Source organism: Nerophis ophidion, linkage group LG18 (assembly GCF_033978795.1).
Source record: "Nerophis ophidion isolate RoL-2023_Sa linkage group LG18, RoL_Noph_v1.0, whole genome shotgun sequence".
Lineage (NCBI taxonomy): Eukaryota > Metazoa > Chordata > Actinopteri > Syngnathiformes > Syngnathidae > Nerophis > Nerophis ophidion.
Genome location: NC_084628.1, coordinates 23,815,407 through 23,842,601, shown reverse-complemented (window position 1 = coordinate 23,842,601; position 27,195 = coordinate 23,815,407). Strand labels below are relative to the sequence as shown.

The window sequence follows — 27,195 nt, the reverse complement described above, 5'->3', positions numbered from 1 at the left end:
TCAAGTTTTGAGGGAAAAAAAAAAGGATTTTAAGTGCGCCTTATACTCCGGAAAATACGGTAGTAGAAGTAATGAACAAACTATAATAATAATAATAATAATAATAATAATAATAATTAATGGATTAGATTTTATATTGCGGGGCTTCACGGTGGGAGAGGGGTTAGTGCGTCTGCCTCACAATACAAAGTTCCTGCAGTCCTGGGTTCAAATCCAGGCTCGGGATCTTTCTGTGTGGAGTTTGCATGTCCTCCTCGTGAATGCGTGGGTTCCCTCCGGGTACTCCGGCTTCCTCCCACTTCCAAAGACATGCACCTGGGGATAGGTTGATTGGCAACACTAAATTGGCCTTAGTGTGTGAATGTGAGTGTGAATGTTGTCTGTCTGTCTGTGTTGGCCCTGCGATTAGGTGGCGACTTGTCCAGGGTGTACCCCGCCTTCCGCCCGATTGTAGCTGAGATAGGCGCCAGCGCCCCCCGCGACCCCAAAAGGGAATAAGCGGTAGAAAATGGATGGATGGATGGATTTTATATTGCGCTTTTCTATTATTAGATACTCAAAGCGCTCACAGAGAAGTGGGAACCCATCAGCTAGTAGCTACTGTCTTGTTTTAAAACACCAATGAAAATGAAATTTAGCATTTAGACCAGGGGTTCCAAACATGCGGCCTGCGGGCCAATTGCGGCCCGCGAGACATTATTATGTGGCCCACACTTCGATATGACAATTTAATGTTGGTGCGGCCCGCGAATTTAATATGAAGGGCGCCTGACAGCGTCATACTTGCTAACGTACCCAATTTTCCTCGGGAGTCCCCTGAATTGTAGGGTACCAATTCTATCGAAACCCCTGTCGATATTTACCAGATCAACAATATTCAGGAAGTGCCATAACACTGACCCTAACCCTAACCCAAACCCAAACCCATAACCCATAACCCTAAATAATACTTCAATGAAATATGAATGTAAGTTCATAAACTGTGAAAAAATAATACAACAATCCAACATTCAGTGTTGACAGCTAGACTGTTTTTATGGACATGTTCTATAAATATTGATGTTAAAGATTTCTTTTTTTGTGAAGAAATGTTTAGAATAAGTTCATGAATCCAGATGGATCTCTATTACAATCCCCAAAGAGGGCACTTTAGGTTGATGATTACTTCTATGTGTAGAAATCTTAATTTATAATTGAATCACTTGTTTATTTTTCAACAAGTTTTTTAGTTATATTTATATCTTTTTTTCAAAATAGTTCACGAAATACCACTACAAAGGAGCAATATTTTGCACTGTTATACAATTTAATACATCAGAAACTGATGACATAGTGCTGTATTTTACTTCTTTATCTTTTTTTTTCAACCAAAAATGCTTTGCTCGGTTAGGGGGTACTTGAATTAAAAAATGTTCAAAGTGAAATAAGGGTGAGAACCACTGTTGTAGAGGACGTTAAAGGCAGTGCAATCACGGCAGCCCTTAATATTGTCGGCCGGGTGAAAATTGGGACAAATTCGGGAGAATGGTTGCAACAGTAGATTGTCGGGAGGTGCACTGAAATTCAGGAGTCCCCCAGAAAATTTGTGAAGGTTGGCAAGTATGTTGCTAGGGTGAGAAAGCCATTAATAGAAGGTGAATTCATTAAAAAGTGCATGTTAGATTTTTAAAGAAATCTTTTCTTGCTGCCCAGCCTCACCCAGTGTCTGTATCCAGTGGCCCCAAGGTAAATTGAGTTTGAGACTCCTGATTTAGACAGACTTTACCATATGTAAAGTCATCACATGTCTGCCACAATCATGTATGTTCTTAAATGTGTATTCTACTTCTTCCATGTCCAGAGCAGTTTTGATTTGGGCTTACATGGTAAACACCTCAAATTAATCTGTTGGGCATTATTTTAACCAGGAGCATACATTTGTCCAAATGTGGCCAAGTAGAAGCATTTTCGGTTTCCTGGACGTCATCTACATCGCTAAAAGAAAAATCTGAAGAATTCACTAGTTTTTTTAAATGTTTAAATCACCCACTTGAATATTCCCTCTTCTCTTCTCCGACTCTCTCGTTGTCATTTGGGATGTCTGTTCTGATTTCTCTTTCTGGTTCGGTGACCCGCCCTATCTTACCTCTGATTCGCCTGTCCCTAATCTTAACCAATCGTGACTCGTCATAGTAAACAACCAACCAATCGTGGATGTTCTTATAAGTAAACCAACCAATCAACATTGATGATTTCCATATATTTTGTCCCCTACTCGTGGGGTTGCTTCACTACTTAGCTTCGATTTTTAAGTTAATCGTTTTTAATGGAAAACAGTACTTTTTAGCAATGGATTATCAAAAACTGTACTCATTACAGGAAAACCATAGTTATTGTCAGGTATTGCAAAGAGATGGATTAAGATTTTAACACCCATAACATAATATAAAATATTTTTTTATATTTTTACATAGATAAAAAAAAGATGGATTTCCGACTACAGACGGAAAAAATCACATGCCTGGACATATTTAAAATGTCTGATTTATACATACATACACATTATTTAGCTGGAATGAATAGAAACAGAGATGGATCTGTGTGGTCTTTACAAAAAGATGACATAACTGCACTGCACACACAGTTGACTTTTAAAGACTTCAAAAAAACAGCTGCTCTGAGATGACATAGTACATCATGGTTGAAGTGTCATGGTTTAATTCGTGCAGATAAAAACGCTAAATGCATTTTTTCACATATTTATTACCACAAATTATGTACTGTACCGATAAGAGTACCGATAAATACTGGCATCTATAAGAGTATCGTACCGATAAATTCTTAACAATATACATCCCAAACCCTTACCTGCATCATCCTGCTGGTCAAAGTCCGACGACGAGTGGAACGGGTCGCCTGGAAAGCAGGAGACAAAGCGCTGTAGGTCCAGTAGAGACGTGGCGCCATTGACACGGACTTACCGCTGTGTTCCTTCTCAGGCGAGGACAGAGGAGAGAAGTCCAGGCAAAGCCCTCCAGGAAGGGAGAGCGTGCTATTGGGCACGTTGAGGCTGGAGTAGGAGGGGCTTATGTTACCTCCTTGTTCCGCGGACAACTTGGAGTCTTCGTCTTCGCCTCCCAAGTCCACGCCGCTGTTGCCGTCTGACAACAACGCACCATTTGATGAAATGAAGCGTGTGATCGCGTGATACAAGATGGCGCCTCACCTCTTTTGGGACTCATCAGCAGGATCTCATGGACCATCTTCTCCACGGGGCCCAACGACGACTTCTTCCGTCGTCTGTCAAATGAGCCGTTGGGGGAGTGAAGGGCCACCAGGCGCCGCTTGCCATCGCACTTAAGGTCCGCCCACTTCTTCATGATCTGACGCACCTGGGAGGGAAAAAAACACATTGACGTTGATCTGGATCAGATTGGAGGAATGACGAGCAATACCTTGGGGTTTTTCTTTCATGATTTGGTTTTCAACGCCCAAACTTTTCCCCGGTTTCCAAATACCGTCTCAGTTATTGCACTTCACAAACTGGTCTTTTTGCCCACATATTCTAGTGTCCAAACAAAGACTCGCACACTTTTTGACGTACAGCTGCAAAACAATCTACCAAAAAAAGTTGCGAGGGTCAGCAGTTTTGATAAAAAAGGTGAGAAACACTATCAAATTCAAGAAAGAAGCAGTTAAGTACATGCAACGATAGTTATTCTCTATAAAATGTGTTTAGTAGGCGTGTAATGGTACACAAAAATTTCAGTTCGGCACGTACCTCGGGTCAGAGGTCACGGTTCGGTTAATTTTCAGTAGAGTAAGAAAACAACAAATTATAATTTTTTGGGTTATTTATTTACCAAATTTGCAAAATCTTCCACCAAAAATATTTTTCTTAGTGGAATATTTGATGTGAAGTAATCCGAACCTTGGATAGGTCAATAATCCATAATAACATTGATTTTGATTGAATATTTAGTTTTGAGCAATGACGGTTTAAAAGAAAAAAAAAAACAGCTTTGTTTTATTAGTCAACGTTACAACTTTTTCTAAATTACATCTAGCCTTTAAGCTTTTTTATCTCACTTTTGTTTATGTTTTTGTTTATTTTAATAGTATTTTTAGAATGTGCTGTGGGCCTTTAAAACATTTGCTGTGGGCCGCAAATGGCTTGCGGGGTACACTTTTGACACCCCTGCTATAGATAATAAAAAATAAAATCTGATGAATCTATGGATAATAAGCAGAGCCTGGCGATGCATGCGCGTTTATCATAACTCTTTCGCTCTCTCTGTCTCTGCCCCTCCCTCACGAATGGTGCTGCGTGCACAATTTGTTTTGTTTTTAACCCTTTCTTAACCCTAAACGTACATTGAAAATACACGCAACCCTAACTTAAAATGCCGGACATTTGAGGCATTTAAGAAACTCCACCCGTACAGCCTCGCAAAAGAGGACATATCCAGTGAAAAGAGGAGGTATGGTCAGTCTATCTTAGCCCGGTCGTTGCTAGCATGCCGTGTGTTGTACCTCGGTGTGCATTATTTACACAGCATGCGGTATGCTAATTAATGTTTGATTAAAACTTGTATTAGTAGATTGCACAGTACAGTACATATTCCGTACAATTGACCACTAAATGGTAACACCCGAATAAGTTTTTCAACTTGTTTAAGTCAGGGTCCACGTAAATCAATTCATGGTAAATTCATGTCCGTGTGGAAACTCGTTCGGTACACCTCCGAACCGAACCGAAACCCCTGTACCGAAACGGTTCAATACAAATACACGTACCGTTACACCACTAGTGTTTTTAGTGTTCATATTTTGGCCTATCTGGGACACATTAAAGGGGTCATTTTATGATTGAATTTTTCTACATTTAAAACACATTCTTATGGTCTACATCAGTGGTCCCCAACCACCAGTCCGGAGACCGTTACCGGTCCGTGACGCATTTGCTACCGAGCCGCAGAGAAACATTAAATAATTTATAAACGACTGCATTTTCTCAGACTAAACTTTCGCCTGTCCCACTAGACACACCAATGAGCTTGTTTATAGATGTACAAACCCCGTTTCCATATGACTTGGGAAATTGTGTTAGATGTAAATATAAATGGAATACAATGATTTGCAAATCATTTTCAACCCATATTCAGTTGAATATGCCACAAAGACAACATATTTCATGTTAAAACTGATAAACATTTTTTTTTTTTGCTAATAATCATTAACTTTAGAATTTGATGCCAGCAACACGTGACAAAGAAGTTGGGAAAGTTGGCAATAAATACTGATAAAGTTGAGGAATGCTCATCAAACACTTATTTGGAACATCCCACAGGTGTGCAGGCTAATTGGGAACAGGTGGGTGCCATGATTGGGTATAAAATCAGCTTCCATGAAATGCTAAGTAATTCACAAACAAGGATGGGGCGAGGGTCACCAATTTGTAAGCAAATTGTCCAACAGTTTTAGAACAACATTTCTCAACGAGCTATTGCAAGGAATTTAGGGATTTTACCATCTACGGTCCGTAAAATCATCAAAAGGTTCAGAGAATCTGGAAAAATTATTGCACATCAGTGTGTAAAGGATATCACCACATGGGCTCAGGAACACTTAATAAAACCACTGTCAGTAACTACAGTTGGTTGCTACATCTGTAAGTGCAAGTTAAAACTCTACTATGCAAAGCAAAACCCATTTATCAACAAGACCAAACAACGCCGCTGGCTTCGCTGGGCCCGAGCTCATCTAAGATGGATTGATGCAAAGTGGAAAAGTGTTATCTGGTCTGACGAGTCCACATTTCAAATTATATTTGGAAACTGTGGACGCGGTGTCCTCCGGAACAAAGAGGAAAATAACCATCAGGATTGTTATAGGCGCAAAGTTCAAAAGCCAGCATTTGTGATGGTATGGGGGTGTATTAGTTCGCACAAGCATGGGTAACTTACACATCTGTGAAGGCACCATTAATGCTGAATGGTCCATACAGGTTTTGGAGCAACATATGTTGTCATCCAAGCAACGTTATCACGGACGCCCCTGCTTATTTCAGCAAAACAATGCCAAGCCACATGTTACAACAGCGTGGCTTCATAGTAAAAGAGTGTGGGTACTTTCCTGGCCAGTCTGCAGTCCAGACTGTCTCCCATCGAAAATGTGTGGCGCAATATGAAGCGTAAAATACGACAACAAGACCCCGGACTGTTGAACGACTTAAGCTGTACATCAAGCAAGAATGGTAAAGAATTCCACTTTCTCAAAGCTTCAACAATTAGTTTCCTCAGTTCCCAAACGTTTATTGAGTGTTGTTAAAAGAAAATGTGATGTAACACAGTGGTGAACATGCCCTTTCCCAACTACTTTGGCGCGTGTTGCAGCCATTAAATTCTAAGTTAATTATTATTTGCAAAAAGAAAAAAAGTTTATGAGTTTGAACATCAATAATGTTGTCTTTGTAGTGCATTCAATTGAATATGGGCTGAAAAAGATTTGCAAATCATTGTATTCCGTTTATATTTATATCTAACACAATTTCCCAACTCATATGGAAACGGGGTTTGTATATATATAAATACACAAATAGTGAGTTACCATTTTTTTACCGCTTTCTTACAAGATACAATGCACATTAATAAACATATAAAATATAAATGTGACAGAGTGTAGCCAAAGGCTGATTTCCATCTGCAACTCGCTGCAAAGGAACAAGCCCAAGGCTTTCACTAATTGAGCGTTATAGTGAATGGTATTTTTCATGCACTTACTTTTACTGTATTTGTCTGGCACAAGTGGAACGCCCGTCCCTGAAAATGATGCCTTCATTAAACCGGTCTGTGGTGCAAGGTGCAAAAAGATTGTGGACCACTGGTCTAAATAACATCTAATTTACTAGCATTTACACAATATTTCTGTGTAAATAACTAATTTCACAAAGTATATATTATACATATATAGTGTAAATTGACAAAAAGGGCTTTAAAAGGGTCCGTGATTATAGTAAATAAGCTCCTTCTTTTTCTCTATCCTCTTGTTGAGGGGAAGACTGTCTCGTAGATGCACATGCATCCTTCATTTCTAATACAAAGTGGCATATAGTTCTAACTTATAGCTGTCAGTAGAAGCATATGCTTTCAACTTATATCTGTCAGTAGACTCGCTTTAGCAGCGCTAAAAACTACAACATGGCTGACAGGAAGAAGACGCAGTTGAAGTGGAGGCACGTAAACAATAGCGCCCCCAAAATAGCACATACTGAAGAGAAAGCGGCTTGAAAACGGTCTGTAAAACATAATATATGCAAAATATTGGCCACCATTACATGTTATTTAGAACAGGGGTTCTTGAACTTTTTGACCTCAGGGATCAACTTTTCTACTACAGAGGGGTCTGGAGACCACTCAAATATATAACACTTAATTACTCATCTTACTCTTGATTTTATGGTCTTCAATAATTATATCTAACATACTTACAGTTTACAACCTTGTCAAATGATATGAAAGCATGTGTTAATCACAAAGATTATTAATTATTTAAACATAAACCTTCGGCTTCGGTCAGGCTAATTAGAAAAATAAGCACAAATCATATATGCTGCATAAGAATGAACTCATAAATAACTAATAAAAAAATGTTTCACATTCAATGATGTCAAAATGTATATTTAGTATGTTTAACTAAACTGTCAATGAAATTAAATTAAAAATAAAATACATTTTCACCATTTTAGCTCTAAACTTCTTCTGTTTGCTTGAGGTTGTCATTACTGCCACAAGTGGTGGAGGAGTGTATTACAACTGAGTGCCGCCCATACAGACCACAGCGAGAGAAACATATTTTTTTCAGCGGCCCAAAAAGAAACCTTAATGTAAACCACTAGGAAGTGTATTGCATGTAAGAAAAAAAAATATTTTGACCCCTTTAAGGAAACACTACTGTACATGGCGATGATGTGTGTAAATTGTAACATGGCGATGATGTGTGTAAATTGTAACACGTCACCTCTCTCTGGTTCTCTCCCAGGCTGTTGATCTGATCCGTGATCTCCGCCCACTTCTGTTTCTTGGAATCTGACGACACGCCGTGATTGAACTTCCCTGAATGACAGGAAGAAGACCCTGGTTACATTAGACTGCTCCCCTCACTTCCCAGGGAGTGATCAAGAGGACGGGCCAAATGCAGAGGACAAATTTCACCACACCTAGTGTGTGTGTGACAATCATTGGTACTTTAACTTTATTAACTTGGAAAAAGCAGGTCCAAATATGGTATTTACTTCGTCAATTTGGACCAACTTTTACATCAAAGGCTTTGAAAAACTTACTTCACTTTCGTATCGAAAAGCATGAGAAGATCCACCTTCCATATACTCACTGAGAACAATGTGTCGGTTTTCCTTGACTGCCTCCAGCAGGAGTTTGACCTCCGAGAAGGAGAACCTCGGCTTGGACCTCAGCCCCCGGGCTCCTCCAACCTTAAAGTCATCTTCTCCTCCCGCTTTAAAGTCGTCTTCTTCCATCTTAAAGTCATCGTCTCCTCCCACGTTAAAGTCATCTTCCTCCTCATGCCATGGGGTCGACATGGCTGGCAGGCTGGTGTTCACTTCAAAGTCTGCGACGGTTTTGCCCGCCATCCAGTCGCTGTGGCCACCCACCGGGTTGTTCTGCTCCTGAGGCAAAAGCATGGCTGAATGAAAGGTGGCTTCCATCAAGTGGCGTCAGAATGAGAGCATGTGCGGATGTACCTAATGAAGAGGACATACAGTGTGTCGAGTGTTTCCCACAGGACTGCAATCTATTTGTGGCGGCGGCGGGTTTAAAGTCGTAATTGTCCCATTTGCCTAATTGGCCATGATGTAGTTGCAAAAACAAGCAAATAAAAAACAATACAAGCAAAAAAATGTTATAACGATAACCGGTATTGATAAATCGCGCTCAAATTCCAGACAATTAGTTTTACAGTTTGAAACTGTGATTATCGTAAAATCGTGACTGATTTTGATTGCGTATTTCCTGGAGAATCAGCTAGCTCACTAAACGCTACGCTATCTGGCTTAAAAGCTAACACGAATACAATACACACTAACGTCTTACACCAAGCTAAACGTTTACACAAATACATCGCTGTCTGAGCAAAAAAAAGTTTAATACTGCAAATCGACCCTTCAAGCTGTGCTTTCTTCTCAAAGTAATATGAAGACACACACGTGTCTACAACAGGATGTGCAACCCTTGTTTATCAAAACTCACCCTAAAACGTTTACAAATTAAAACAGAAGAAGATAACCATATTTGAACAGTCAAATAGAAAAAAGCGAACAATAATTAACATTCCTTCTGTCAAGAAGGTACAAGTTCAAATGTATTTGTGGCGGAAAACACTGACATGTACACAATAGGGCTGCACGAGTCTGCATTCATTCACTGAGATTCTTTTGCAAGATTACTTTCACACCCGCTGTTTTTTTTTGTTTTTTTACAAAAATTATTTTTAGACTCCTTTTTGGACACTTCCAGTCATTTCTGGGATTCTTCACAGGAGTTTGTTGTTGTTGTTGTTAGGAATGACTAGAAAAATTAAATAGTCCATAAACATGCTCGCCTATGCCCCAATAATGCGATCGCTTCTCCTGCGAGCTGATGAATGACACAGCCAGTGAGGGTGAGGAGGAAGTGTCGGCCGTCGTGCTGACGCCATCGCAGCGTGAGTTCATGAAGGAGTTTTTTTTTTATATTTGATTTCAATCAGAAAATATTGAGAAAATAGATTGCAGGTTGTGAATTGAGATCATTCATGTTTGTGCAGCCCTACTACATACAATGACAACTGTATGTCAACATATTTCTATTGTTTGTTCTCATGTCATCATGGACCCAAATAGTATCTTTTTCTGAATACCATGTAGACACGAAAGTGGGTAACTTTGAAACTCGTACTTTTATGTTTTGGTCTCTCGTTTACATCTTAATGTATAAGTTTGTCCGTGAAAAGCAGCCACTTTTGCAAACTGCGTGTTATTATTTGCTATTTAAATGATGAACAGGTTACAAAACCTGTTATAAAGTTAACAAATGCTGATACTAATGCTTAAAATGTTCAAGATCATTGAATGATTAAATACAAATATAATCAGACAGATAAACAGGACGTAACTACATTCATAAAAAACATATATTTTCTAAATCATTTCCCACGATTGGCTCCAATTTAAATATTTTGTTTTTTGCCTTTGGACTTTTTTTCTGAATTTGTAACAGCAAAAAAAAAAAAAAAAAAAGTTTTCGTAATTATAAAAAATATCAATCTAGTCACCATAGTATCGACCTTATCCTGATGCTATACCTTGTATCGATACTGTTGATATTTGCATTGGTCCGCTCACATTCGTGTACATTCAAGAGCTCGAGCTTAGCGGTTAGCACGGCCAATTGTAGCCTCCTCCGGATTTTAAGCTATTTCTCGACCTTCAGTTATAATGATACTTGTAAGAAAAGTAGTTTATTTGCTGCCAGGGAAACAAGGAATTCGGATTTAAAAGCAGCTTTGCACTGTGGAGGAAAGTTGGCTGCTCGCAAAGACGCTACACTGCGGTGAAGACAGCCGTTTACTTGTCACTCGGGCTGTAAATCTTTGGCCACCACACGATTCGATTCGATTCTTGGGGGTAACGATTCAATTGAGAATCGATTCTTGTTTCAAAAATCAGTACGTTTTAACAACATTGGGTGTCAGTTCTATGATTAACTACATACCGCCATAAAATAGACAACCAGCTCTGATAAATGTTTGAATTACCTAAAAGAAAACTGGTTTTGTTTAAAAAAAGATTTTACCCATATATTTAATAAAGTGAAATACAAATAAGGCAGCAACAAAAGTATTTAACATTTGTCTTTTGTATAGTAAGTATTTACAATATTCACATACAACAACAAAATGATTTGCATCAGTGTATGGATAGGACTTTTTTTTTTTTTTTTTTTTAATAATTAAAAAATCTACTTTTTTTTTTATTTTTCTGAATCGATTAAGACTCGCTACAAATGAGAATCGCGATTCACTTGAAAATCTAATTCTTTTTTGGACACCCCTATTTGTCACTGTTAAATTTGCGGGACAAATCGCGATTCTTATTCAGACCGATTCTAAATAAATGTACAATTTTGAAGTATTCATGAAAAAATAAAAATAAAATAAATAAATATATATATATATAATTGTTTTTTTCTTTTGTACATGTCCGTGCTTAACTACGGCACTCATATACTTCAAACGTCAGCGGCCAAGAGAGCTTTTATAACCAGTTATAAAAAGGTTTTATTATCATTTTTACATCAAATATTATACTGCTGGGATCGGTTTGAAACGAGAATTTGTTTTTATCAAGAACCGATTCTGAATGTAATTGCTGTGAGATTATCAACATAAGGACAGTCTTAAAATATCTATTTTCTGCCAAATTCATCAATGGGTGAAATGGAGCTCTTTGGTTTGTGCGACATTATGTCATGTTTTTTAACATTATTTAGCAACAGAATGTGACTACATTTATTTACAAGTGCTGTTTCATTTTGTGTGTTGGGCGATTAAAAATCCCAAAACATTTATGATATTTCCTGAGCGCTACGTTATAATGCCACCAGTGTTTTGCAAGCTTCTGATGTGTTTTCGTGTAAACAAAGACGCTTTTGAATCGTGTGGACGGAGATGGTTTTAGCTTTTCACTTTCAAGTATCTGTATTCGTGTGAACATGGCCTCAAAGTGTCCTTCGCCACCAAGCACACCAGCCAGGACATGAATGACACCAACTGACATCATGGATAGGAAATATGTAGCTGTTCAAAGCACATCAACAGCGCTGATGAGAATCTAACTGATGGAGCATATAGTGTGTAACGTAAACTCACACTAGGAGCAAAGTTTAGTCTCTGCATAAACATATCGTTGGCAGCAGCAGCACGCTTGAGGGCGAGTCGAGCTCTGTACGCACGCATCCTCACTCGGGCGGTCAAGCGTTTTTGTTCCAGACTTGGCTTTCTTTTTGGGCCCATCTTCTGATAACATACACATGAACACACATGCCAAGGTTAGTGATAAAAGGCCGCTTGAACACCTCCACTTCCTCCTCCTTCTCAATGTGATCACATGAAACATTTAACTATAGGATACGGATTGTATTAAAACGACGGTGGAACCGTGACGACCGCATTTTGATAAACTCAGACATTTACTGGAGAAGCAAGCTGGCACGCAAACAGCTGGCGAGCTATCTTGAACGTTAATATCAAAACAAGAGACATTAACATCTTCCCCCGTTAGGACAAACCCCAATAGAAACTTTTCTCATTAAAAAAAAAACATCCAAGATCCGCACGCGGACGCGCGTCTACAACAGGCAATGACCGCGCGTGACCTCACATAAACCGGACGTGCAACCCTCATTTTACCTTTACTGTTAAAAATGTATTCCAAAACTTTTACAAATTAAAACACAATAAGATCATTAAACCAGGGGTGTCAAACTTGTTTTCATTGAGGTCCACATGACAGTTATGGCTGCCCTCAGAGGGCTGTTCGTAACAGTAAAAACATATACATGAATATAAATTAGGGCTGGGCGATATGGACGAAAAAGTATATCTCGATATATTTTTACTTAAACTCGATATTCAATGTATTTTTCGGTTAAAGTATACATGTAAAAATATTCATTTTTGAGCGATATTCAGTGAAATTGAGCTGAATGACAACTGTACTGTAAACAGTCAGTGGCACTTTTATTAACCCAGTAAGGAATCAATAAAGTACTATCTATCTATCTAGTCAAGATGTGTATTAACAGCACAGAAAAGAAACTGTTTAAGTAGCACAGAATTACCTAACATAAATAAAAAAGAAAAATATTATTTCTACGTAAAATAAATAAAATAGCTATGTAAATAATACAAAATGTGTCAAACTCAGATAAAAAATATATTTGCAGTCAAGCACTTTGTGATTTCCCTTCCTGGTTCGATGACCCGCCCTATCTTGCCTCTGATTGGCCTGTCGCTAACCGATCGTGACTCATCATAGTAAACAACCAACCAATCATGGATGTTGTTATACGTGTAAGCGAGTCATGGAAGGAGGAAGGAGAGGGGTTCAGTAGCCCATGGAGGAACACAAGGAACACAACAAATTTTTGGTCTAAAATTGTTTGGTAATTTTAACAGGTAATAAAATATATCAATATTACGAGATTTTCTTAATTCATAGCTTGTTTAAAAATATATCAATATATCTTACAAATTCGATATATCGCCCAGCCTTAATACAAATGTATCAGAATTCGCTGCATGACATTTGTTACACAATAGTCGATGCATTTGATTGATATATTTGTCTTATCTACACCTTAACCTTTTTGACCTCGAGGCCCAACTTTTCCACTACAGAGGGACCCGAGGCCCACTCAAATACTAACATTGATTTAGTAATTTTTTTATAAAGGGGGGTTACTCTTGCTATCTTGAAATCCTTGGATACTTGGCCTTGTTTGATTGAGAGGTTTATTATATGTGTGATTATTGGGGCAATGGTGGTGACAGAGTTCACAAGGAATCTGGAGGGGATATTGTCAAGGCCGGTGGCCTTGTTTGGGTGGAGCGCGCTCTATTTATTAAGCACCTCGTCAGCTGAGACCATTTCTAATTTGAAATTGTTGTTGATTACTCCTAGCTTTCTGTAGGAGGCTTTAATGTTTTCTACACCAAAGCGACCAGTGATGGAACAGCTTGTTAACGAGTTATGGCTATGCAGGTGAAAAAGGTGTTAAGTCTGCTTGCTATCTCCATTTTGTCTGTAATGAGGGAGACACCTGTGTTGATGTTGGTGAGTCTGGTTTTAAGTTTCTAGCTGCATCCAGAGAATTTACCAGAGCTCACGTGGCTTATTTGTGTTTTCCTCTATTTTGTCGTTGATGTAAGTTTTTTTTAAGGATTTAGTCAGGTTGTTTGTCTTATTTCTTAATTTATTGCATTGCTTTTTGAGTGTTGAAAGGAGTGATTTGAGGTTATTATTATTGGGTTGTTTTGATCCTGACTGTTCTCACGGGTGCCATATCATTTAGTAAGTAGCCCTTAATTTGAAAACTTTTCGGTTCAGAAATATTTAGATGGCACAAAAAAATACCTCGGTGTACCAACGCTTAATTCATTTATTTTGTGTGCTGCTGCCATTTTGATGACGTCACTTCCTCTGCAGTACAGTGCAGACGGTGCGCTGCAATTTTGTCACATCCTGTTTACGCAGTCCATCCCTTGGTCTCTACTTCTCAGTGCGTCAGTGTTTCTTCTCTCGCCATTTTTGTCTAGTTTGCTTACTCAAAACAAGTCCAAAAAGGCCCACAAACCAGCCTGGAGAGAATGAGGGATTTGCTGAGGACTTAAAACTCTCCATGCCCTCCTCTCTCTGACAGCTCTCCCTTCTACGCCTTGTGATGGCACGTCGTCTGCCATTTACTGACAGCAAAGTAAAAATTATTTTACTTTTTAAATGTTTTTTATTATTATTAAAGCAACATTGTTGTTAACGTTTTTGAAATCACCAAAGGGACTTTTGTGTGTGTGCATTGACAGTTAAACTTGCAATTGTTGTGATATTTTGATGGTAAAAAGACTATATATATATGTATATATAAATGAAGACTATATATATATAGTCTTTTTCTTATCAAAATATATATATCAATATATATATGTGTGTGTATATATATATATATATATATGTGTGTATACATGTGTGTGTATATATATATACACACACATATATATACAATTATATATATATACACACACACACACATACATACATATGTATATATACATATATATATATATATATATATATATATATATATATATATATATGCATACACACAAATAATATGTAAGTATATAAACATTATAGTGTCTTTAAAATCTTCGTTTACTAAAATAGGGAACCAATTATTAATGTTTACATTGTTTCTTATAGAGAAGGAACTTCCCTATATGATTTATTTGGTTCGATTCACCAACCAGGTTCACGAACCAATTCAGTTCGTAAATGAAGGTTCCATTGTACTGGCAAATTTCCCACACCACTCCATGACGTGCATCGTTTATGCTGGACTAATTGGCAGTAGTACTGATGTCAAATCCTAGCCGGCGATGTGTAAGAAAGACATGCAGTTTTGTTTTATTTGTTTTTTCATTATTATTTTGAACCCCAAAAAATATGTTAACAATTGAATTAGTTTAGTACAAAATGTGCACCAAATTTAAATTCAAGTCGGATTAAAAGAATACATAAATTGTTTTACATAAATAAAATAGTGTGACTACCGTATTTTTCGGATTATAAATCGCAGTCTTCTCCACAGTCCAGTGGGGGGTGAGACCCGGCCAAACCCAAAAAAAACAACAACAACAAAAAAAAATTCATAGTTTGGTTAAGTCTCACCCCCGGCCAAACTACAAAAAAAAACAAAAACGCGACTTATAGTCCGAAAAACACGTAAATCTGGTAATGGGGGGGGGGGGGGGGGGGGGGGGGTTCAAAAATAAAATACTACATAGGGCCCTAATTTAGCCACAAGCCAGATTACATTCACACTTGACCAAACAAACTGTACTAGCAGAACAAACAGAATTTGTTGTAATCGGGCTAAGAATGAAAAGTGTGAAAACACTCTTACAGTAGCGGTGTGCGGGTCAATACTGGAAGATCGATACCAGATCTTCACTCTCCAATATCGATCCTCAAATCAAAATATTGCTTGTTTTTGATACTTCAGTGGTGCCCAAACTGAAAAGTTAAAGTATGCGGGGGCCATATTGAAAGTTTTTTATTTTAATAAAATATTAAAAACAATATTGTGTCAGTAATATGGGTGACTAAGAATATTTGTATTGTTGGATATAATATTTAAACTTTTTATCATTACATACCTATCTTTTGCTCTTTTTTTTACATTTTTCCTATTGTTTTGTCAAATGTAAGAGTAGAATAAAAAATAATGATAATATGATTGTTTAACTGCATAACCTAACGTGTCACAATTTCTGCCTGTTCAAAAAAATAATGTTCAGGTAGGGCTGGGCGATATATTGATATACTTGATATATCGCGGGGTTGTCTCTGTGCGATATAGAAAATTACTATATCGTGGTATTCGAGTATACGTTCTCACACAGTTGCTTTTACCTGCGGGCATTACACTACAGGCTCTTTCCACTCTTTCCTGTATCTCCTTCTCACAGACAGCAAGCGCACCTTCTTACATACGTCACATAGTGTCTGGCGGTGGTTTGGTTTCTAGTGGTAATATGTCGAACAGACAACCGTAATTTGTCAAGCTTGGTGCTAAAGCGTTGCTACAAAAAGTAGCATTACTGCTAATAAGTAGCATCATTTGAAAAGTCTCCTGCTAGAGAATAAAGAATGCTTACTCCGCATGTCAACAATTCCATTCGGTGTCACAGGCCCACAAAATCATGCACAAAAGTGCACTTTATTTTTTTTAACCTGTTTTAGTGGCGTTCTGTACAAAAAATGCACTTTAATTTAGTGTTGTTTGATATGTCATCTTAGTGACATCATGCAAAAAAGTGCAATGACATGAATGTGTGTGCCACTGCTTAATAACTGTTTAATAAGTACACTTTTGGTAAATTGACATAGTTGAGATTACCTTCTCTGCATGAAAGTTTAAAATAAGCATATATAATGTAGACACATAGAATCATCATACTGGTGTGATTATATGTATCAAGTGTTAATTCAAGGCTAAGGCAAAATATCGAAATATATATTGTGTAACGCGATATGGCCTAAAAATATTGATATATTAAAAAAAAAGGCCATATAACCCAGCCCTATGTTCAGGTATGCTTTAAAAGTGTTTGTTGTGGTTGTTGTAATTTTACTAATTAATAATTTAGAACATTTTTTATGAACTAACTAAACTTCCTTTATTTTTTAAGTAAATAAATAAATACAAAAATGATAAATGGGTTGTACTTGTATAGCGCTTTTCTATCTTCAAGGTACTCAAAGCGCTTTGACACTACTTCCACATTTACCCATTCACACACACATTCACACACTGATGGAGGGACCTGCCATGCAAGGCGCTAACCAGCACCCATCAGGAGCAAGGGTTAAGTGTCTTGTTCAGGACACAATGGAAGTGACGAGGTTGGTACTAGGTGGGGATTGAACCAGGAACCCTTGGGTTGCGCACGGCCACTTCTCCACTGCGTTTCGCCGTCCCTATAAGTATATTGTATTTTTTTGAGAGCTTCTAATATTTAAGCTCAGCGGTACCTAAACTTTTTCCACCAAAGGCCGTATACCGAAAAGTCAAGTATGGACGGTTCTTTTTTTGATATTATTTAAATTTAAAAATAATGCTAACATCATATTATAATATATATATATATATATATATATATGTATATATATATATATATATATATAATGTTATAGGTGACGAAGTGCATTATTATCAATTACTAGTTTAACAATCTAAGCTTTTTCTAATTACATTCTGAATTATTGCTTTTTTCTTGCTTTTTACTGTTGTTCTTTTAAATATTAATATGTTAATACTTGAAAATACTAAATTTTCGCACAAATTTCGGCATCGTAATCGAAACCCGCCTCACTTTTACCTGGTATCGGATCGGAAAGAAAATCAGTGGTATCGCACATCACTATCTTACAGTTTAATCAAGACTTTTGCAAGTGCACTCATACAAAACACACATAGTGAGGACGTAAATGAAAACCTACAGTAATGCGGCCACAAATATAGTCAAATTAATACACGCTTGACAGGAATCATTCTATTTGTAAATTAATTCATGGAGGAGTTAACGTTTAGTTACAATACAGATGAAGCATATCCAGCGAGTCAAATGATGTCCGGTCACGTGGTCCGTCTCGGCCAATCACCGGTGTCCCTGCCGTGCCTTTGTGGGCTCCCAAACAGCAGCTTTATCGCTCGGTACAAACGCCTAAAGTCGCCACAGACACGCCGTCGCGAGCATCGAACGTCACCGCAAAACACGCCAGCGATAGCCTGTTCGCGCGCGTGGGCGAGTACACTCGCGTCGCGTGGCCGCGCCGGCTGGGGCGAGCGTTGGAGACGCCAGCTAGCTTCTTTTATTAGCCGCGGTGCTAACGCCAACACGCACGCCACGCCGGTGCGCTCGCGCAATGCTACCGCAAAATGTGAAATGTTTTACCCGCAAAATGGCGACGTGCTCGGGCCCTCCTTCCTGCGCTGCGTTCCGGTGGATTTCGCAGTGTCGAGAAGAACGCGACTGCGCAGACTCCGTGCGCGTAACACCGCCGTCTTCTGGCCGGAGCGCGCAACATTCGTGCGCAAAGTGACCGAGCGCGCACAGTAACGCGCCGAAGGGGCAAACAAGCCAGCAATAAGAGTACAGTAACTTTTGGAAAATAGCAAACAAAATGACTTAATGACAAACCTACTCAAGTTCTGATTCATTGTTCTTTTTGCAGTTTAGTACCCCACCTTTTTTTTATTACTATTGTTTAAAGGCCTACTGAAACCCACTACTACCCACCACGCAGTCTGATAGTTTATATATCAATGATGACATATTAAAGTTGCAACACATGCCAATACGGCCTTTTTAGTTTACTAAATTGCAATTTTAAATTTCCCGGGAGTTTTTTCTTGAAAACGTCGCGCAATGATGACACGTACGCTTGACGTCATGGGCTGTTAGGAATATGAGCGCTGCACACACACACACACACAGCTAAAAGTCGTCTGCTTTAACGGCATAATTACACAGTATTTTGGAGATCTGTGTTGCTGAATCTTTTGCAATTTGTTCAATTAATATTGGAGAAGTCAAAGTAGAAAGACGGAGTTGGGAAGCTTTAGCCTTTAGCCACACAAACACACAGTGATTCCTAGTTTAAAATTCACTGAGGTGAAACATTACTATGGATCAGAGCGGACATGGATCCCAACCGAATGTCAACCAGCAGGTTTCGGTGAGAAAATTGTGGTTAAAAAGTCGCTTCTTACCGGATATAAGCTGAGCTTGTGCCGCCCATAAAGCTGCCGTCGACTTCCCTGAGACACTGCGCGTCAACACCCGGCCGTGGTCGTACACTTCTGACTATCAGGTACTGTTAAACTCACTAAAACACTAGCAACACAATAGAAAGATAAGGGATTTCCAATAATTATCCTAGTAAATGTCTCTAAAAACTTATGAATCCATCTCAATGCAATTGCGTTTTTTTTTTTGTAGTCCGTCGCTATCAATATCCTCAAACACGAATCTTTCATCCTCGCTCAAATTAATGGGGAAATTGTCGTTTTCTCGGTCCGAATAGCTCTTTTTGTTGGAAGCTCCCATTATAAACAATGTGAGGATGTGAGGAGCCATCAACATGTGACGTCATCGTCTGCGACTTCCGGTAGAGGCAGGGCTTTTCTCCAGTTGCGAACTTTATCATGGATGTTCTCTACTAAATCCTTTCAGCAAAAATATGGCAATATTGCGAAATTATCAAGTATGACACATAGAATGGACCTGCAAACCCCGTTTAAATAAGAAAATCTCATTTCAGTAGGCCTTTAAAACTACACATTTTATTTACTTGGTATGCAACAATGGTGACCTTTGTAATTTTCTTGGGAGGTTCCTCAGAGCAGAACTTTTTCCTCCTGTGGGACTCGATTAAATAAGTATACCTGCTCACGTCGTCGGGGTGAATCCTCTGTTGACAGAAAAAACAAAATATCAACAAAGTTTATCCATCCAAGCAGACATTTATGCTTGACAATATCTCTGGTAATGATATATTTGGAACATGCCTAACAAAGTCATATTTAAAGTATGTCGCGTGTTTTGTTTACAGTTTCACGATTCTACTTTCCGAAAATGAGTAGGAAGAAGCAGAGCTTAAACTACACAAATTTTCCATTCCAGCGCAATTACTAACACATTCGTTCACTTCCTGTTCTGGTATTGCGACAAACTTTAAATCAATTAATAATAAATACAGCAGTTCTCATGAGAAAAAAAAATTGTTACGTCACAGGTGTCAAACTGAAGATCGCTTCATTTTGTGTGAAAATAATGGGCGACAAAGTATTTTCTGGTTAAATGTGTTTGTTCTGTTAAGTTTGACAGACAAAAAAAAAATCACTTTCACTTTCAATCCCAGCCTTACAATACTTAAGATAGACCAGTTGACGAAAAACAATAAGTTAGTAAATAATTAAATAAAGAGAAAACCAAAAATGTACAAAAGGAATAGTATCAATAATAATAATATCAATAATGGTTGTTTAATTTTCTTGGGCGGTTTGCTCGGTTGGCAGAGTGGCCGTGCCAGCAACTTGAGGGTTCCTGGTTCGATCCCAGCTTCCACCATCCTTGTCAATGCCGTTGTGTCCTTGTGCAAGACACTTTACCCACCTGCTCCCAGTTCCACCAACACTGGTTTAAATGAAACTTAGATTTTGGGTTTCACTATATGTAATATTTTTGTTTTGTTTTTCTTTGTCATGAAAAAGGGAGGTTTTTGCCATGAAAAAGGGAGGTTTTTGTGGTTGGTGCACTAATTGTGAGTGTATATTGTATTTTTTATGTCGATTTAATTAAAAAAATATATATATATTTAAAAAAAAATAAAAATTAATAAAGAATTTTTCTGCGGCCCAGTAACAATCGGGCCACGGCCCGGTGCGGCCCGGTGGTTGGGGACCACTGTTTTATGTGGTATGTCACATTATTTAAATGGGAACATTATCACAATTTTAAAAGGGTTAAAACCAATAAAAATCAGTTCCCAGTGGCTTATTTTATTTTTTGAAGTTTTTTTCAAAATTTTACCCGTCCCGGAATATCCCTAAAAAAAACTTTAAAGTATCTGATTTTCGCTATCTGCGAAGACACTGTCCATTTTCCTGTGACGTCACACAGCGATGCCAATACAAACAACGTGGCGGTTACCACAGAAAGACATAGCGACATTAGCTCGGATTCAGATTCGGATTTCAGCGGATTAAGCGATTCAACAGATTACGCATGTTGGAGTATGGAGGCCGATAGCGAAAACGAAATTGAAGAACAAACTCAAGCTATTGAGCGAATAGCTATTGACGGTATTCGACCATGTTTGCCTTACCATCGCTGGTGAAATGTGCAGACCAACGATCGGAAGTTTCTCATCTTGTGACACTGGATCAACCTAAATCAGTTGATTGGTAAGTGTTTGTTTGGCATTAAATGTGGGTGGAAGAAAACGCTGGATGTAAATATAGTTTCAAATGTACATACAGCTAGCCTAAATAGCATGTTAGCATCGATTAGCTGGCAGTCATGCCGCGACCACATATGTCTGATTAGCACATAATTCAGGGGTCGGGAACCTTTTTGGCTGAGAGAGCCATACAAGCCAAATATTTTAAAAAGTATTTCCATGAGAGCCATATAATGTTTTTTGTAAGACTGAATACAACTAAATGCGTGCATTTTTAAGTAATACCAACATTTTTAGAGTATAATAAGTCTCTTATTCTTTTTAATAACATTGTTATTCTGAAGCTAACCAACAATAAATAAAATACTTCTAACCATTAATGCGACTTTTTGAACATGTGAGGTAGAAACCAGATGAATGCATTAAAATGCATGAGAATGTTTTATGTTTTGAACGTTATTTCTGACACTGTGATTACCAGCGGAATTATTCATTACTTACCATGTTAAGCAATGTCAGCTAAGATTTATCTGAGAGCCAGATGCAGTCATCAAAAGAGCCATATCTGGCTCTAGAGCCATAGGTGCCCTACCCCTGACATAAGTCAACAACATCAACAAAACTCACCTTTGTGATTTCTTTGACTTTATCGTTGGAAATGCATCTGCAGGTTGTCCATACATCTCTGTGCCATGTCTGCCTTAGCATCGCCGGTAAATAGCATGTTAGCATCGATTAGCATGCCGTGCTAATCGATGTACATTCTACATAAATCAACTTGAATCCGTCCCTGATCGTGTTGTTACACCCTCCGACAACACACCGACGAGGTATGATGTCTCCAAGGTACGGAAAACAGTCGAAAAAATGGAAAATAACAGAGCTGATTTGACTCGATGTGTATAATGTGTTTGACAAAATGGCCAATTGACTACCTAGGTGACGTCACGTTCTGACGTCATTGCTCCGAGAGAGATAAATAGAAAGGCGTTTATTTCGCCAAAATTCACCCATTTAGAGTTCGGAAATCGGTTAAAAAAATATATGGTCTTTTTTCTGCAACATCAAGGTCTATATTGACGCTTACATAGGTCTGGTGATAATGTTCCCCTTTAATATGGTCCACTCCATCATTTTATGTGGTCTGTCACATTATTTAATGTGGTCCACAATATCACTTCATGTGGTCTGTCACACTATTTAATGTGGTCCACCCCATCATTTTATGTGGTCATTCACATTATTGAATATGGTCCACCACATCATTTTATGTGGTCTGTCACATTATTTAATGTGGTCCACAATATCACTTCATTTGGTCTGTCACATCACCTTCATTTTATGCGCTTCGCCTCCTTATTGTGTGGCCTGCGAAAAGCTTGAAATAATAAAAGCATGTCTTGCTAAATTTTTTTGTTTTTTCGACAAATAACAGCAACATGAACTACATGTGATTGCAAATGTTTGAAACTTTATTATATCTGATCGTGCACTCAGGGGTGTCACGTTTAAAGCTATGTTTTTGGTTGTCAAAAATAAACACTTAAACACTAATATCTGCTTGTTTTCAAAGCAAGTTATCCATCAATTTGTTGGTAAAAAATATAATAATCAAAAATAGTTGCCAAATAATCATTTGATCAAAATACAGTGTTTTGTTTTCCTACGTTCAGTTCAGTTTCAGTTTATGTCGAACATACGTACGATACAATGTAATGCATCACATATTTCCACTTTTTTCATTACAACAAGTCCGAAAAGGTGTAGAGGGGGAGGGTCCCCCTCTGCGATCCCCTCCAAGGTTTCTCATTGTCCCATTGGGTTGAGTTTTTCCTTGCCCTAATGTGGGATCTGAGCCGAGGATGTCGTTGTGGCTTGTGAAGCCCTTTGAGACATTCATGATTTAGGGCTATATAAGTAAACATTAAAGAGGTCCGATATTATCGGCCGATAAATGCTCTTAAATGTATTATCGTAAATTATCGGTATCGGTTTTAAATTTATCGCTTTCAAAAAGTAGAAAATTTGACCTTTGAAAACGTCGCTGTGTACACGGGTGTAGGATGAAGTAACGAGCACCAGTAAACCTTAAAGGGACTGCCTTTGTGTGCCAGCCCAGTTACATAATATTTACACACAAGGTAATGCAAGCATACTTGGTCAACAGCCTTACAGGTCAGACTGAGGGTGGCCGTATAAACAACTTTAACACTGTTACAAATATGTGCCACACTGTGAACCCACACCAAACGAGAATGACAAACACATTTCGGGAGAACATCCGCACCGTAACACAACAGAACAAATACCCAGGTACCTTTGCAGCACTAACTCTTCCGGGACGCTACAATGTACACCCCTGCTACTCCCCTACGGTCCCACCTCAACCCTACCCCCCCAACCCTACCCACCTCAACCTGCTTGTGATCTCTCAGGGAGAGCATGTACTAAATTACAAGCTGCAGTTTTGAGGCATGTTAAAAAAATAATGCACTTTGTGACTTCAATAATAAATATGGCAGTGCCATGTTGGCATTTTTTTCCATAACTTGAATTGAATTATTTTGGAAAACCTTGTTACATTGTTTAATGCATCCAGCCGGGCATCACAACAAAATTGGGTATAATAATGTGGTAATTCCATGACTTTATGTATCGGTTTCAGTTGATATTGGTAATTAAGAGTTGGACAATATCGGATATCGGTAAAAAAGCCATTAAACATCCCTAGTAAACATTGATTGATTGATTCTTCGGTAGCAGGTTATAGTTTGCTTTGTACATCATTTTAGCTGTTTGCAATTTTACCAAATCACCAAACTTCAATATTCTTGACTCAATAAATGAAGATTTTTTATGTTCTCTATATCCAACATTATGTAGCAGTCTAATTGATCTTTTTTTGTAACACGGTTAACAAACGAAGCGCACATTTTTAGTTATTTCCCCATATTTCTGCACAATACCTCAGATATGGTAACACTAGCGAGCAGTAGAGAATATGAAGTGATTTTTGACCCAGGACGTATTTTGCTTTGTTCATTATTGAAATGTTCCTTGTCGCCTTAAGTTGTATATTTTGTATATGAGATTACATAAAGAGGAGCCGGATGAGGTGGTTCGGGCATCTGGTCAGGATGCCACCTGAACGCCTCCCTAGGGAGGTGTTTCGGGCACGTCCGACCGGTAGGAGGCCACGGGGAAGACCCAGGACACGTTGGGAAGACTACCGTATTTTTCGGAATATAAGTCGTAGTTTTTTTCATAGTTGGGCCCAGCATGCGACTTATACTCAGGAGCGACTTATGTGTGAAATTATTAACACATTACCGTAAAATATAAAATAATATTATTTAGCTCAGACTAGACGTATAAGATTTTATCGCATTTAGCGATTAGGAGTGACAGATTGTTTGGTAAACTTATAGTATTTTCTATATGTTATAGTTATTTGAATGACTCTTACCATAATATGTTACATTGACATACCAGGCACCTTCTCAGTTGGTTATTTATGCGTCATATAACGTACACTTATTCAGCCTGTTGTTCACTATTCTTTATTTATTTAGAATTGCCTTTCAAATGTCTATTTTTGGTGTTGGGTTTTATCAAATAAATTTCCCCCAAAATGAGACTTATACTGCAGTGCGACTTATATATGTTTTTTCCTTCTATATTATGCATTTTCGGCAGGTGCGACGTATACTCCGGAGCAACTTATACTCCGAAAAATACGGTATGTCTCCCAGCTGGCCTGGGAACGCCTCGGGATTCCCCGGAAAGAGCTTGACGAAGTGGCTGGGGAGAGGAGAGTCTGGGCTTCCCTACTTAGGCTGCTGCCCCCGTGACCCGACCTCGGATAAGCGGAAGATGATGGATGGATGGATTTTGGATTCAAAAATCTGGTTTCTTTTACCCTTTCAACGTCTACTACGTCTATTTGTATTCGTGTATGATGCTCTTTTCTACTGTTACCGACTAGCATTGTTTTACTTTTACTAAGATTCAAGGGTAGTCTGTTTTTGTCAAACCATCTTTTTTTAATTTGCTCATTTCTTCTGTTATTATTTGTATTAGCTTCTGTGTGTTCTCTCCTGACCAGAAGGCAGTAGGGTCATGATGGTGGTACTTGGAGAGCCAAGTGTTTTCTGAGGTGGTACTTGGTGGGAAAAAGTTTGAGAACCACTGAAATTGTTGAGGATGCTTTATAAAAATGATAGTAACCGGGATAATAACATACACCGTGGCTACGCATTCTTCTTGTAAACACAATTTTCCTATTGTTTCTTCCACGTTGCCCCCCAACACACACACATATGCCGCAAAGTTTGCGTCCAAAGTGGCCACTTTACCTGGAGGTGTTTCTTCAAGTTGGAAGTGGAGTTCTTGTAGGCTGAAATAAAGACTTGCTTGGGCAGGCACAACTGGCAGCGCATCACATGGACGTTCTTCTTGTGGCTCTGCAGGGCAAAGATGGCGTGGATGTGGGGCCAGGGACTCGGCGCGGCTTCGGCATCGTCTGAGTCACACACGCTGGATGAGAGCTCCGGCTCCGCCATCCTGTTTGTTTGTCTTCTTCTTTTTCGCCACCGCTCTCTTTTTCCTGCTCCCTGTCGCGGGCTCAGAGGCGCGTTACCGCCCCCTACCGGCCTAGAGTCTGTGCGATTTTTGTGACTGAACAGCAAGGGTCCCCAACCTTTTTGAAACCAAGAGCTACTTCTTGGGTACTGATTAATGCGAAGGGCTACTGGTTTGATACACACTTAAATAAATGGCCAGAAATAGCCAATTTGCTCAATTTAACTTTAATAAATACATCTATATATATAAGAAAATGGGTATTTCTGTCTGTCATTCCGTCGTATATTTTTTTTCCTTTTACGGAAGGTTTTTTGTAGGGAATAAATGATGGAAAAAACACTTAATTGAACGGTTTAAAAGAAGAGAAAACATGAAAAAAAAAGAAAATTATTTTTTTAAAATTTTTACTCTATAAAATTCAAAAATTCTACCGAAAAAAATGAGTAGAAAAACTAGCTAATTCGAATCTTAAAAAAAAAAGAAAAAATAAATTATGGAACATCATTAGTAATTTTTCCTGATTAAGATTAATTTTTGAATTTTGATGACATGTTTTAAATAGGTTAAAATCCAATCTGCACTTTGTTATAATATATAACAAATTGGACCAAGCTATATTTCTAACAAAGACAAATCATTATTTCTTCTAGATTTTTAAAAGAAATTCAAAAGACTTTGAAATAAGATTTAAATTTGATCCTACAGATTTTCTAGATTTACCAGAATTTTTTTTTTTGAATTTTAATCATAATAAGTTTGAAGAAATATTTCACAAATATTCTTCGTCGAAAAAACAGAAGCTAAAATGAAGAATTAAATTAAAATGTATTTATTATTCTTTACAATAATAAAAAAATACTTTAACATTGATTTAAATTGTCAGGAAAGAAGAGGAAGGAATTTAAAAGGTAAAAAGGTATATGCGTTTAAAAATCCTAAAATCATTTTTAAGGTTGTATTTTTTTCTCTAAAATTGTCTTTCTGAAAGTTATAAGAAGTAAAGTAAACAAATAAATTCATTTATTTAAACAAGTGAAGACCAAGTCTTTTAAATATTTTCATGAATTTTCAAATTTTATTTGAGTTTTGTCTCTCTTGGAACAAAAAATGTCGACCAAAGCGAGACCAGCTTGCTAGTAAATAATATAAAATGTAAAAAATAGAGCCAGCTCACTGGTAAGTGCTGCTATTTGAGCTATTTTTAAAAACAGGCCAGCAGGCGACTCATCTGGTCCTTACGGGCTACCTGGTGCCCGCGGGCACCGCGTTGGTGACCCCTGCTGTACAGGCGTAAAAAACAGTTCAGGGTGTCCCTCCAGTGTTGCCGTAAG

General features: G+C 38.1%; 1 protein-coding gene across 8 annotated transcripts in view; it reads right to left on the bottom strand.

The window, feature by feature from the left end:
* Window positions 1-25,926, bottom strand: part of zgc:113149 (uncharacterized protein LOC541363 homolog) — a 30,034-nt gene extending 4,108 nt beyond the window's left edge. Inside the window, exons 1-8 of one of the 8 annotated variants that reach the window (XM_061877745.1) lie at window positions 25,636-25,925; window positions 19,691-19,789; window positions 11,905-12,051; window positions 8,371-8,665; window positions 7,999-8,093; window positions 3,206-3,371; window positions 2,961-3,140; window positions 2,848-2,895 (exon numbers count right to left, since the gene is read on the bottom strand). In XM_061877745.1, coding sequence (XP_061733729.1) covers window positions 2,848-2,895; window positions 2,961-3,140; window positions 3,206-3,371; window positions 7,999-8,093; window positions 8,371-8,665; window positions 11,905-12,051; window positions 19,691-19,789; window positions 25,636-25,842 — 1,237 coding nt within the window. In that variant the 5' untranslated portion in view covers window positions 25,843-25,925. Of the gene's footprint in view, window positions 1-2,847; window positions 2,896-2,960; window positions 3,141-3,205; window positions 3,372-7,998; window positions 8,094-8,370; window positions 8,666-11,904; window positions 12,052-18,270; window positions 18,480-19,669; window positions 19,790-25,635 lie in introns of those variants that run through there. The other 7 variants (XM_061877749.1, XM_061877746.1, XM_061877747.1 and 4 more) reach the window with 7 other exon arrangements.
* Window positions 25,927-27,195: the final 1,269 nt, after the last annotated feature.